Here is a 14,027-nt window from a genome sequence, read left to right as displayed (position 1 = left end):
GATTTCGTAGACATCATAATAAATCCAAACTTATTAACTTAAATATTTTATTTATCAAAAAAAAAAAAAAAAGTCAAATCTTTGAATTGATTCAAGTCGTAGATACGTGCACGCGGGTCTCGTGCAAATTAGACCGCGTTTTGACTCTCTTCACACGGCCCATCCCCAGAAATCATTTCACCATTCCCGAACACTTTTCTCTCTCCTCACCATAACTCCGGCAACCAATGCTGCCTTTCCCCTATTTTACGGCGACCATTTCCGCCGTCTGTACGATTTCACGGAGTAACTCTCACCGTCAGGTTAGTAGTTCTGCCGCTGTTACTTCTCTACTCGTTTGAATGATCTTCGTTTTCCGTAATTTTGGGGGAAAAAGGAACAATTAAAGAATATTTTTCTAGTAATTGAATCATAATTAGAGTTCTGAAATCCTAGGTTTAAGTTTTTTGTTGATTGATTCATGTGTAATTGAATTAACTGAACTATTAGGTTGTTAGTTTTCCGATTTTTGATTGAACTGTCAATCATCAATTGCCAATTTACTAGGTTGTTTTACAGCAATAATTGGTGATGATGTGACCAAATTTTAGCTACTGTCTTAGCAATTTTTTAATTTTAGTTTTAATTTTTTTTTTTAATGTTGTTGTCAATATTCATTACGTTATCGATGAAATTGAAGGTTGAATAATTATAGTGGTGAGAGCTGGTGATATTAATTTTCAATAATCTTGAATTTGCTGTTGTTGACTTGTTGTGTTGACAGAATTATGCCTACTTATGATGTGTTGATTTGTTAGGTATTGTAAAGCCTATTAGCTCAACAGGTAGAGCACTATGCGCTAGCATAGAAAGATGTAGGTTCGAATCCTATGTAGGCTGTCAATGGTTCGACGATGACACTCGTAGATTTTATTCATTGTAATTGTGGGTGATGTACTTGCAGATAAGCATTGCCTTTTTTTTCAAGATATTGATGATCATCTAAGTAACTGCAAATCTAACTAAAAGACGTAAATGTATCGAGGAAAAGTATGCCCTTTTCTGCTGTATGATGTTTATGTTTGAAATGTAGAAACAAGATGTTGAAATATTATTGTCCTTTCGCTGCTGTATTCCTACTGATGTGTTTCTGGCTTTCTGCTAGCCTGCTACATTGCTATATGCTGCACTATTTCATCTTCTATGTCGTGTTCTGTGTTCTGCTGTTTTTATCGTTTTCATTTCCCTCCATATCTTTTCTTGGAATGGAGTTTTGGGATGAAATGATGATTTGATGCATCAAGCAGACAAGAAATATTAAGTAAGGAATGTTGAGATTTCAATTCTATCAATTAAGATCAATTTATTTCACCTAAAAAATAAATTAAGATTGATTTCTTTTGGGCACAACTAATACAGCTTTTATTATGATAGCAGAACAAATCTGATATTACATGATATTATTTTAAGCTCACTGTCCACCAGCTAAGCTTCTGGAGGAAGCAAAGTTTACCAGCTATTAACCATATAAGAAATGAGGTCAAAATGAACAGCAATGTTGATCGGGAACAGCAATCAATGACCAAAATGCGATGGCGATCATACTGTTTCAGTTGAGATATATGTATATTCTGTCATTGATTACAATATTACTTTGCTGAAATCAGTAAGGTTGGTGATAACAAAGTGTACATGATTGTGATTACGAAATGAATCCCAAATTCCCAAAAACTGGGAACTTAATTGTCTCTTTTACCCTCCTATTTTATGCAATAGCTGTACCACTTGATGCATCTCAGGCCTTGTTGCAGGTCTATCATTGGTGCACATTTGAGCTATACTGATGATCTTCAACATCTGATTCCTCCACATTGGTGGAACATACGAATCAAGCAGCCCATCTTCTATCTGATTGGCCAACATCAAACGAACCCAACCTACCAAATTACCACCCTCACTATCCGCCTGTCCTGTTGGTGCCCTACCAGTCACCAGCTCCAGCATCACCACTCCGAAGCTGTATACGTCTCCTTTTGTTGTCGCCACCATTGACAGCCCATACTCCGGAGGAATATAACCTAATGTGCCAGAGAGAATGGTGCTATAATGGCTCTCATAATCACTTATTATTCTGGCCAGTCCAAAGTCTGAGACTTTGGGCTCAAAGTTGTGATCCAGAAGTATGTTGCTTGACTTAATGTCTCTGTGAATGATGTGAGGCACAAACCCATGATGCAGAAAGGCAATGCCCTGGGCAGCCCCCAAACAGATCTTGAAGCGGGTGGGCCAATCTAGGGCTTCCACCCCTGGGTCTCGGTTCCACAACAACTCATCAAGACTCCCGTTCTCCATGTATTCATACACTAAAAACCTTTCCTCAGCAAAGACACAGTACCCAACTAATGGAACCAAGTTTCTGTGTTGAACCTTTCCAATAGTCTCCAACTCAGTTAGAAACTGTCGATCATCTTGAAAGTGTCCTTTATCAAGCCGCTTGACAGCCATGGCTCGCCGGCTTCGCCCCTCTAGAAGGGATGCCTTATACACTGTACCAACTCCACCAGCACCAATCATATGTGTCTTGCTGAAGTTTTCAGTGGCTGATAATATTTCTCCATGATCAAAGCGGGTGAGCGAAAGCCCAAATGTACCAAGATTAATGCTTAACGGCTCATTGATGCCTCGCTCAACTGTCGTTACAAGTCCAAGTCTTTCACTGTCACGAAGTGATGCATTTCGCTTCAATATCCATTGTTTACCCAGATAGATGACTAGAACAAGAAGGACAAATACTATAACCCCAATCATGGCATCCCAAACATGGGTCTTAGTTGGTCGATGGGCAGAAGCTAAACATGGTTCAGCATGCTCAGTGCAAGACTTGGGCACAAATCCCAGGAATTTGTTGGCAGAGAGATTGATGAAGGAGAGACCTTCAATGCCACAGATGGTGCATGGAACGTAGTTTTCAAAATTGTTGCTAGAAAGATCTAGATATGTCAAAGAAGCAAGGTTTGATATCGAGGATGGAAGGTTTCCTGTCAAAGCATTGCTGTGCAGGTCAAGATAGGAGAGGGCAGTTAGGTTTGAAAGAGAGTCACGAAGGGGGCCTGTAAATTGGTTATTGCTAGCATTTAGATGAACAAGCGAACTGGGAGATGCAAAATGACAAGGGATGTTTCCCGAAAGAGAATTTGCACTGATATCCAGGTAGAACAGTCTTTCAATACTGAGCACGGATGGTGGCAATGTACCACTGAGAAAATTCCACGATATATCGAGCTCAGCTAAACGAGGCATTAATGAGGCCATGTTATCAGGAATAGCACCAGAAAGCATATTGTGGGAAAGAATAAGGCCCTGAAGATTCTTCATCGTGAAATTTTCGGGTATGGCTGGACCAGCTAAATGATTGGAAGACAAATTCAGCATGGTCATGTAGGAAAGACCAAATAACTCAAAAGGAATGATGCCGTTTAGCTCATTGTTGTGTAATAACAGTTCCCTGATTATAAAGCAGTGACCAATTGATGCAGGAATTGGACCCGTAAACTTGTTGTGGGAGAGATCAAGCATACCATAATGCTGATTGTATTCGGAATCTGGCAAGGGCATCTCTTGGAATCCAGAGCATATCTCTTCTGGTATGAGACCTGAGAAATTATTCCTGGATAATGCCAAATTATCCAGCAATTTCAATCTTGAAACAGACTTTGGAATATGACCAATAAGGTTGTTTGAACTAAGATCCAAGGATACGAGGCCTGTACAGTTAAAAAGTTCCTCAGGGATCTCTCCTGTCAACTGGTTACCGCGCAGAGAAAGGTTGGTGAGGTTCCTCAATTCACCAATGGATGCTGGGATGGTCCCTTTAAAAAAATTATTACCTAATTCCACTCTGTGCAATGTCTGAACCTTAGCTAGAGCTGGAGAAATCTTTCCAGAAAGAAAGTTATCATCAAGAATTATTGCCTGAAGAGATTTCGACTCCCATAGCTGCTCAGGTATTTTCCCATGAAATCTGTTCTTTGACAATACTAGGGTGGTCAGAGGGAGATTACCTAAGTAAGCAGGTAATTCTCCAGAAAGATTGTTTCTAAATAATATCAATTCTGTCAGGCCACTACAATTCCTGAAGGTCTTCTCAATGCTTCCAGTGAAGTTATTGTTTGGCAATGACAAATTTTCTATTGACTTCAAATTGCATATTTCTGAAGATAATTCACCAGAAAGCATGTTAGAACTCATGTCGAGCAACCTTAGATTCTGCAGATTGAGTGACGGCATAGAACCTGTGAAGAGGTTCTCAGCCATCGTTATAGATTCCACTTGCTTCCAGTTTGAAATCCAACTAGGGATCATCCCTGTTAAGCGGTTGGAAATAAGCTTCAGAGTTTTAATTGATTCCATCCCTGCAAGACCATCTGGTAAAGCACTAGAGAAAGAGTTGCGGGAAAGGTCTAAAACCTCAAGGCTCTTACAGTTACCCAGCTGTCCAGGGATGCTCCCACTCAATCCAGCATTTGCAGCGAGCAAGTTTTTTAAATGGGTCATATTTCCAATGTTTGCTGGCAATTCTCCCACAAACGAGTTTTGCCCAATATCCAAGCTAGCCAAGTTAGGTAGTTCAGTTAATTTACTGGGTATGGCACCTGTAAGCTTGCAGTTCCTGACTCTTAGCTCATGAAGCGCCCTGAGTTTGCCAATAGAGGATGGAATTACTCCACTGATGCTGTTGTTCACCAAGTTTATTGAAGTGAGGTTCTTCAGATTCCCGATATTCTTTGGTATTGGTCCACTTATGGAGTTACTAGAGAGATCAATCTTCTTAAGGTTCGTTAACTTTCCAAACCCAGAAAAGATAGGACCACTAAAGCTGTTGGAATTAGCATCAAAGAACAGTAGACTAGCAAGGTCACCCAAACTTGAAGGGAGGGCACCAGAGAAAGAGTTTCTACTTAGATCAAGAGACTCCAACTTCGAAAGCTTTCCAAGTTCTGGCGGAAGCTTCCCAGAGAAAAGATTGGTACTAACCGAAAGTTCAACAAGATCACTTAGAAGGCCAATAGTCGAAGGCAAGTGACTAGAAAAGCTGTTATCATCAAGTACAAGATACCTGAGACTTTTCAGGCTGGACACTGTTGAAGGCAGAGTTCCAGACAGTTTATTGTGACTCAGGTCCAGAATCTGAAGCTCCTCAAGACTCCATATATTTGCAGGAATGACACCCACCAACCCACACTGACTGAGATTAAGAAACTTCAGATGTTTTAGCTCCCCTATGCTACTAGGAATTGGAAGCTTTAGCGCCGAAGAGCTACAAGGTAGCTTAAGCCTAAGAACAACTTTCGATCCTCCACATTCCACACCTGTCAAGTTGCAGACGGGTGTATCCATGTTAGACCAGCTAGGAATTGTATCTTTTCTTCGGATTAGGCTCTTTCTTAGAGAAGAGACTATCTCTATATCACTTGCAGCAGTGGTCACACAGATCATACTCAACATTATAAGAACTAAACTCGGATTCATCATGATATACACACTCATGTCTCGGTTGCAGAATTGTCAACCCTGCTTATGTGGGAAAAAATAAAATAAAAATTAGAGCTTTAATAGCTACTTCATTAATTTCATAATAACCTGTGACATGTTTTTGCCTCTCTTTCTACTTCTAAAAATCTACTATAATAAGTTTGGTACTAAAATCTTCTCTCATTAATATCTTTTTTTCCCACTTACTAATACCGCATCTACCTTTTTAATAAAATAAGTATTAATAACCCGCTTATGATATATGGCCTTAAAAACACGTGCAACGGTGATTGTCAAGACTCAAGAGTTATTTTTTTGGGAAAGAGGGAATAGTTGTTATGAAACTAATTCATTAATCGATTACCCAAAAAAAAGTTCTTTAAAAAAATCTGTAGTACTCTTAAGTTTTGATAATCACAGTTGCACGTGTTTTTATTGGGTTTTAAAAAAAATAAAATCAAAATTTTGACAATTGGTTAATATTTTTTGTCATTTATTGTGTTTCAAAAATTTTTTGATTTTATTATGTCATACACAACATAATAACAAAAATACCAACATATGTAATTAAACACAAAAATGAAAAACTAGATTGTTGTCAACAACAAATAGCAAGAAACTTCAGGAATATCAGACATGGAGACATGGTGAACCATACCAACAATAAGATAAACAGCAACAACACATAACAACAACAAGAACAATAACAACAACAACAACAACAACAACAACAACAACAGAAACAGAGCCACAGAAGTGAGATAACCTTGTTTGAGGTTGAATTATGGGTTAAAATGAGTACTAATGTACGAGTAAAATGCTGTGTTTTTTGTGTGACTGTTTCTCACTCTAAAATCAGATTAATTTTGACAAGTTTTCTCTCACTAAAAATGGGAGATATTCATCTGTATCTGCTCACAACATATAAGGTAACAGAGTTGGAGCAGAGTACGACCGTACGAAGTAGTACTGCCAACTCACTCAGTCAGCATTGTTGTCATTGGTTGGGGTGTTTGGAGTTGGGGCCCACTTCGACAGTTAGTCTTCATAGTCAGAGAATCAACATTAAGAAGAGTGTTTATTCTGTATTATTTCATGATTTTTCTTTCTATCTTTTGATGTAAATTATAACTAGGAGTTAATGAGGTTATGATTGATTTCCTTTTTTTAACTTTGGTCTAATAATTTGTTATAAAATGGATCAATGATGATTATTAAATTCGGAGTATCTTATCCGACGGTAGAAAATTAGTTTGGACGTGTATTTATTCGCATATTACAATATCTACTGTATTGGTTTTATATGTCACTCGTGCACAAAAGCAGTTTGTTTCGTATTTAACTTTTGATTTAGATGAGATGTACTTCGATATACCCTCTACATTTATATAAGTCATTGTTGATTTTATTGATGGATACATGTCATATTCTCATTAAAGAATTTCACGTCTAAACTATTTATGACATCATTTTTTTTCCAAGTTTCAAGACATTAATTGAACAAAAAACATGAAATCTAGACTACACATCCCAATTAAAGACTTAAAGAGTACTCGTAATTTTTATTTTTTTTTAAAAAAACCGTGGGTATACTGTTGTGTTGCCTTCTTAATTTTCTTTAATGTTTTCCCAATTGACTCCAAAGAATATGATACTCACTTGAAACTGATTTTACTCAATCCAAACACAAAAAGACGTCGCAATAAAATCATTATTTTGTATAAAATCAAAACAAATTTAGGGCCTAATCTATTCACTGAACATCTGAACTGAGCTTAAGAACTAACTGAACTGAAAATAATCTGAGGAATACAATTCGAACAACTCACATAACCAATGTAATTTGTTTCTTCGGACTATATAATTTGCCTTTTATTTATAAAGTGAAACAACTCACGTAACACTTCCGAAGTCCAAAGACTCCGAACTAATAACTAGAAGGTCAAATCGAGTTAAGACTTAACGAGTAAAATCACAATCACAACTTGTTAAACAAACAATCTTGAAAACCATTTCTCAGCTTTTGGAGTTCATCAAGTTTAGTTTAAGAGACGCTTAACTTCACTGACATTCTTTTACTTTTCTTCTTCCCTTTAAACTCTACTCAGATATTTCGCAACAATGGTGGTTTCCATTCAAGATACTCAGGTAAAAATCGCTACAATTTTAGCTCATTTATATCTTGTAATTCTCAATTTCTTGTACTTACTGGGTTCATTTTTCTTAACCCATAATCTGATGAACTCAATTTTCTTGGGTCCTTTTATTTGAATTCCTTTGAACTGGTCATAAAGAATTAACCCTTTAATCCTCTGTTTTCTGGCACATATTATTACTAAAATTACTATTTCGGAAAAAAAAAAATGGGTAAGTTAAGAGCAATACATAAAACCCTTTTGAATATTTCTCAAATTTTTCTTTGAATTTGTTGTTCTGATAATGTATGTACTTTTATCAAACAGTTGGTGGGCAAATATGAGTTATATTTGAATGTGGGTTTTCTTGGGTGTTTGAATTTGTTGTTCTAATAGTGTATGTACTTTGATCTTGTTTCATTTTCTAAATCTTGTTTCATTTTATAATGTGTTTTTTACTAACTTTGATTTTTGTTGAATTGCAGCCGTCTCCTTCAAGCAATGTTGGTGGGACTGATGAAAGTTTCTTGGTTGTGGAATTGTCTGAAGATGACCCTTTGTTTGAAAAGAAACTTGTGAGTAAATATTTTATCAGAATTTGAATTGAAAAAACAAGGATGAATTTCTGTGTTTCATTTCTTTATTTGTGTGCTGTAGTTTTCGCCTTTTTCGGTTTTTGGCTATTTGAATTAGTTGCTGACTTGTTATACTTGATTTGATTATTCATCTGTTAAGTTAGTACTGGTATGATGTATTGATGTAGGAGGACTAGGAACTGTGTTATGACCAGTTTAATCCATGATCAAATTAATGATTGTTTATGACCTAATTTTAATGCATTACTTTCTGGATGTGATCATTTGACTGAATTGTTTCTTGGAACGTCATTGACTGGTGCATTTATGTGTAGTAGTCATGTTATAGGGAGTTTTAAGGGTGTTAGATGGAGTGAGACTTGTTTTTAGAAGCAATGAAGTCAGAGCACTTTGAATCGCTTTTACTTGATAGTGTTTGAGTTGGCTAATCCTTATGTTCTTATCAAGGTTTTTTGGTTTTAGGCTTGCGAGATGCCTGAAGACAGTTCTGTGTGCTTAATTTATGAATAAACATGGTTATCTGGATTGTTGTGCTAACTTATGGGGTCTCTTTTTTATTACAGAAATTGCTTAACGATAAGGGATTCGGTCCAAGTGACCGTGTATACCTGCAGAAGACTTTAGTTCCTCATAGTCTGAAAGGCAAGTTGGATGCCTTGCTTCAGAGAGCTCGGATAATCCACTTGAATGAGGTAAGTGGTTTATTGGTTAAAATTATGAAGTATATACATCTAAATTCGTCTGTAGACTAGAAATGGCTCTGTCAATAGTTCATTTCAATTCAGCATGAAAGCTAAAGTATCCATTCTATGTTATGTTCATATTGTCCATACAATACTTTGTATGTTTGCTCTAGTACAGGATGATAAGCTCATCAGAATGCTTAAATATTCTAGAACTTATGTTATCGGTAATGTTGAAAAGCTTACTTTTTTCTGGTGCAGATGGAGCTTTATTTTGGTGCTAGTGCTTCAGATGACGGTATAACAGAAGAATTTTACAGTCCTCGAAATGAGTTAGAGGCTCTGAATTGTGTCCTCTCTCTAGTTGATCATAGTGGGAAAAGTGATGTGACTAATGCTTCGCTGAAAGCTCTACGAGTTGCAATTATCTCAAGAATTTTCAATTTTGGGAACAAAAATAAATTGGAAACAGAGATGGTAAAGGAAGCATGTGACAGTGAGAAGCATCTTACGAGTTGGGCTGAAAGCCATGGTCTCGTATCTAAGCTGCAGATAGCTTGTATGTCAGGAATGCTCTAATTTAAATTTATTCAAATCAGAGGTATTGTATTAGGAAAGTTGCTTACAATTCTTTCCTGTGCTGATGTTTACATTTTGTGACAACCTAGATGTTGAAGGAGCTGGGAGAGGAGCACTGGCAACAGAAGACCTTGGGGTTGGAGACATAGCTCTGGAGATACCTATTTCTGTTATTATCTCAGAAGACCTTGTCTATGAATCTGACATGGTATGCTTCAATTGGCGAAAGGATTACATATGCATAAACTATATACATCAATACATGTACTATGACTCAAGTGCTCCATCCTTCAGCACCTTCTGAATTACGTGATTTACTAAACAGTTGGATACATTATGTTGTTATTGTTATATGAGGGAAAATAATAATAACTTTGTATTCTTTTTCTATTCAGATTCATGTTTTGGAAAAGATAGATGGCATTTCTGCTGAAACTATGTTGTTATTGTGGAGTATGAGGGAGAGGCACAACATTGACTCGAAGTACAAATTCTACTTTGATGCACTTCCCAAACAGTTTAATACTGGTTTGTCCTGCTGCCTAACTCTTTTCTTAGATGTTTTAAGCTTTACATTATCCATTCATTATAATCACCTGGAAGCTAAATGATTAGCATCTAGGAGATTACTTTTTAAGAATTTATCTCCTATGTTCTACCAGCTTTATCTTGTCTAACTGATCCCCCGAATCTTAACAAAAAATTCTCACACTATTTATAGTGATCTCATTAAATCCATGTGTATTCTTTCAAACAGGATTGAGCTTTGGTGTGGAGGCGACGATAGTTTTGGATGGAACCTTGGCCTTAGAAGAGATATTACAAGCGAAGCAGGTTGTCTAAAATGTTATTTTGCTATTTTTCAAAATCTAGTTAATAGTATTTCTGCTTCGTTGTGGTTAAAGGAGGTTGTGGAACTAATGTGGACAATGGAGTAGATAAGTAAGCTCTCTTTGGAGTTAAAATGTATAGTAACACTCATTTCTGTGCATATATGTACATTAAATTGCTTAATTCAGTTTACTGGTCCTGTAAAAAATGTATATGGAATTTTGTCAAATTCTGTCAGTGTCAATAGTCTGCTTCATTTTGATTAAAGGAATTCCTGTTACTGATATAAAATCTCTTTGGATTTATAAATTGTAGCAATTCAGATTTTTGCATATTTGGACATTGGTTTGCTTACTGTCCGTGAAAAACAAGCATACTAGAATTGTAACAAAGAATGTCCCAGGTCTATAAATTTTGGTTAAAGGAATTCCTGTTACTGATATAAAATCTCTTTGGATTTATATTTTATAGCAACTCAGATTTTTGCATATTTGGACATTGGTTTGCTTACTGTCCGTGAAAAATAACAGTATTAGAATGTCCCAGGTCTATAAATTTGAAGGGTTCTTGTATTTTCATTACAATGTGGTATTATATGACTACTATGCCCTGCAGCAATGCTTCACCATTGTTGACACTTGCTTTTTTCCGAGTTCAGACATTGAACCATACCAAACTAAATATTTCTTTTCTCACAAAGATAATGTCGTTGGAGAATTTTTTACTTAAAAAAGTATATACTGAGTAAGATTTGACCAATTGTGTGGTTGGATAATTGGAGTAGGGAAAGAATATTGGGTGAATTTGCATCTATTAAGGAATGAGGGGACATAGTTGGGACTAGGAAAATAAAGGGACATTTATCTTTAAGATGGCGAGAGTATTATTATTGCTTTTTCTCTACTTTTACAATTTTACCTGTTGCTTCATATCTGTCTATATGTTCATTGCAGCATTTGCGTTATGAATATGATCAGTTGTTTCCCGCTCTCTCCGTGAGTTTTCCTGGTTTATTCTCACCAGAGTTCTACACATGGGAGCAGTACCTATGGGCATGTGAGCTATGGTACTCCAATTCCATGAAAATTATGTTTCCCGATGGAAAGCTGAAGACATGTTTGATCCCTGTTGCAGGTTTTCTAAACCACTCTGTATGTTCACTTTTCTTCTCTCTCTCTTGTTTTGTTGTACAAGTATTAATTTAGAAAGGGTTTCAGAAAATTGGTTTCCAGCTTTTCACACAGCTAAATCATAGTATTAGTTACTCTTAGTTTTAACCCAGTTACATCCTCAAACTAGAAGAAAATCCCATCCACTCATACACTCACCCTGTCTGAAATTCGCCTTTTTTTTTTTTTTTTTTTTTTTCCCCCCACAAGGTCTCCCTCCCCTTGCATACTTTTGGGCAATTCAGTTAGCTAGGCGATGTGTAGTTATCATCTTGTTAACGTATTCCAATTATCAGATTGACCTTCAATATAGAAAAAACCCATTTAAGAATCATTGTTGGATCAACTATCTGAGCTTCTGATATCAATTAGAAGTTTTCCTTATCTTTCTTGGATAAAATCCCTTAATAAGTTAATAACCAGAAAGCAGCATAACCTATCTTTGGATGCCTCTTTATCGCTTCCATGTGAGTCATGGGCTCACAGCCAATCTCTTTCTGAATGTCTGTAAATATGATCTTGTTTGTCCACAGGTTTGCCCACATATTATGCATTATGGAAAAGTAGACTCTGTGACAAACACTCTCAAATTTCCTCTCTCAAGACCATGCAATAGGGGAGAGCAATGCTATCTGAGCTATGGAAATCTATCTAGTTCTCATCTGCTCACCTTCTATGGGTTTCTACCACAAGAAGTGAACCCTTATGATATTATCCCGCTTGGTGAGTTTCGCAGATGTTCTACAATAAATGTAGTTAGAGCTCTTTTCTGGTTATTCAGAGCTATTATAATCTCCCGTGGGGATGATATCTCAATTTTCTTGAATTTTTTTTTTATTGATATTGAATTCATTGTAGATATTGAAGAAGGCTCAGACTGCTCTTCTGAGGAAGGCTGTCAAGATGATACCAAACACATGGTTCGGGGTGCTTGGCTTTCAGTTTTGACCAACCAAGGCCTCTTTTACTATAGACTGCCATCACCACTTTTGGAGCATCTACGGAATGCTGTGAATCCTGGCTTGCATACTATGACACTGGTATGATTTGCTTTTGTCTGACTTTGAACATCATTAGGTCATCTACTTAGCTAATACTTCGTATGAATTGATGCCACAACCTCAGACATTTTTATTAGGAGGTGTATTGTTGGAATTCAGATAGTATTCAAGCAATGAAGCTGGGTGGTTGTAGTAGCTTTACCCTATTATTAACTGTAATGAATTTTTCTGTTTATCACGAGGGTGTTTCTGGTATCCTGAGCATGCTATAGGGGAACTATAGAGGGAAGTCTTTGGGTTCATCGAGGTTGTGATAGACAAAATTTGTTTGTGTTGCCTAAGGCTGTCTTGAAACCCGATTTCACATTTGGAAGCTCATACCCACTTTTCGCTTATTATTATTGTATCAGTTGCAAGAAAGCTTGGAAACTGAGAAGAAGGTTCTTGATGACCTTTATGCGATTTTTGATGGCATGATGAAAAATCTTGATGACTCAGTGCTGGAAGACAGGTTAGTTTCCGAAGAAACTATTTAATGCACATGTTTAAACACTAAGATGTTGAACCTAAAGCTGATGTTTTGCATTTTGCAAGGTCAAGTGAGAAGTGGGATGTACAATTAGCAATACAGTACAAAGATTTGCAGAAAAAACATTGTGTCTTCTATACTGACTGCCTGTGAATCTGGACGAAAGATGGTGGAACATGAACTCAAGAGATGCATGCATGAGGACATTGCTGGCTAGCTGTAGCTTCAGTTAGAACGAGTGCCCTTCCTGCTGTTTTTCTGTATATCATTACTGTGAATGTCAGCCTCCCTTGGCTCCCTTGGAGCCATATACTCGCCCTGTATGTCCGTTTTTGTTGTAATTTTAGCATAAGTAGCAAAGATAGTATACCTAGGTAAAGGCATTGTAAGTTCGCAACCCATGGTCAAGATTAGCCCCTTCACCAATTTTGTTCTGGACCTTTCTCATTTGAGGCAATATAATCTGGTATAAGTGTATTACTAAAAGCAGATTAGTTTTGAATACCAAGAATTTTACTTTGAAATGTCTACTGTGAGTCAAGTCAGTTTCTACTACGGATTAGTACTATTTACAACTTCCATTAACCAATTTTTACAAAAGTTGAAAAGAGTTTATCAATTATTGCAATATACTTCTGGGATTTTTATTTTTTTTTAATTTTTATTATTTTTTTTGACATACTAAGTAGATTAATACTTCGTATTATCTTCAATGTTTTTTTTTTTTGGACAACATGATTGATATTTTAGATTGCTTACAAAAGTCAGTGAACTCATCTTGATTGAACGACTGTATTTTGTAAATTAGATTGTTAAAATGTGGTGACTTGTGCCACATTTTCTTATTTGGTATACCATACATTTTCTAAATATCAGTGACCCTCTTTGAAAAAGATTGAAATAATCCCTGGATATGGCAAATTAAATTACGGCCAATACAGTATAAAAATCATGATTACTCTTTATTCACACAATAAGCAACAATAGACATGA

At 36.4% G+C, this 14,027-nt stretch overlaps 1 protein-coding gene and 1 pseudogene across 1 annotated transcript; one reads left to right on the top strand and one right to left on the bottom strand.

The window, feature by feature from the left end:
- Positions 1-1,731: 1,731 nt before the first annotated feature.
- LOC110690830 (leucine-rich repeat receptor protein kinase MSP1-like) lies at positions 1,732-5,484 on the bottom strand. The gene has a single exon (XM_021867712.1). It carries the CDS (start codon positions 5,482-5,484, stop codon positions 1,732-1,734), a length of 3,753 nt encoding a protein of 1,250 aa, XP_021723404.1.
- A 1,941-nt stretch (positions 5,485-7,425) lies between these two features.
- On the top strand, positions 7,426-13,515 carry LOC110690831 (annotated as a pseudogene).
- Positions 13,516-14,027: the final 512 nt, after the last annotated feature.

Source organism: Chenopodium quinoa, unplaced genomic scaffold (genome assembly GCF_001683475.1).
Source record: "Chenopodium quinoa cultivar QQ74 unplaced genomic scaffold, ASM168347v1, whole genome shotgun sequence".
Lineage (NCBI taxonomy): Eukaryota > Viridiplantae > Streptophyta > Magnoliopsida > Caryophyllales > Amaranthaceae > Chenopodium > Chenopodium quinoa.
This window is presented reverse-complemented; position numbering and strand designations above follow the sequence as displayed.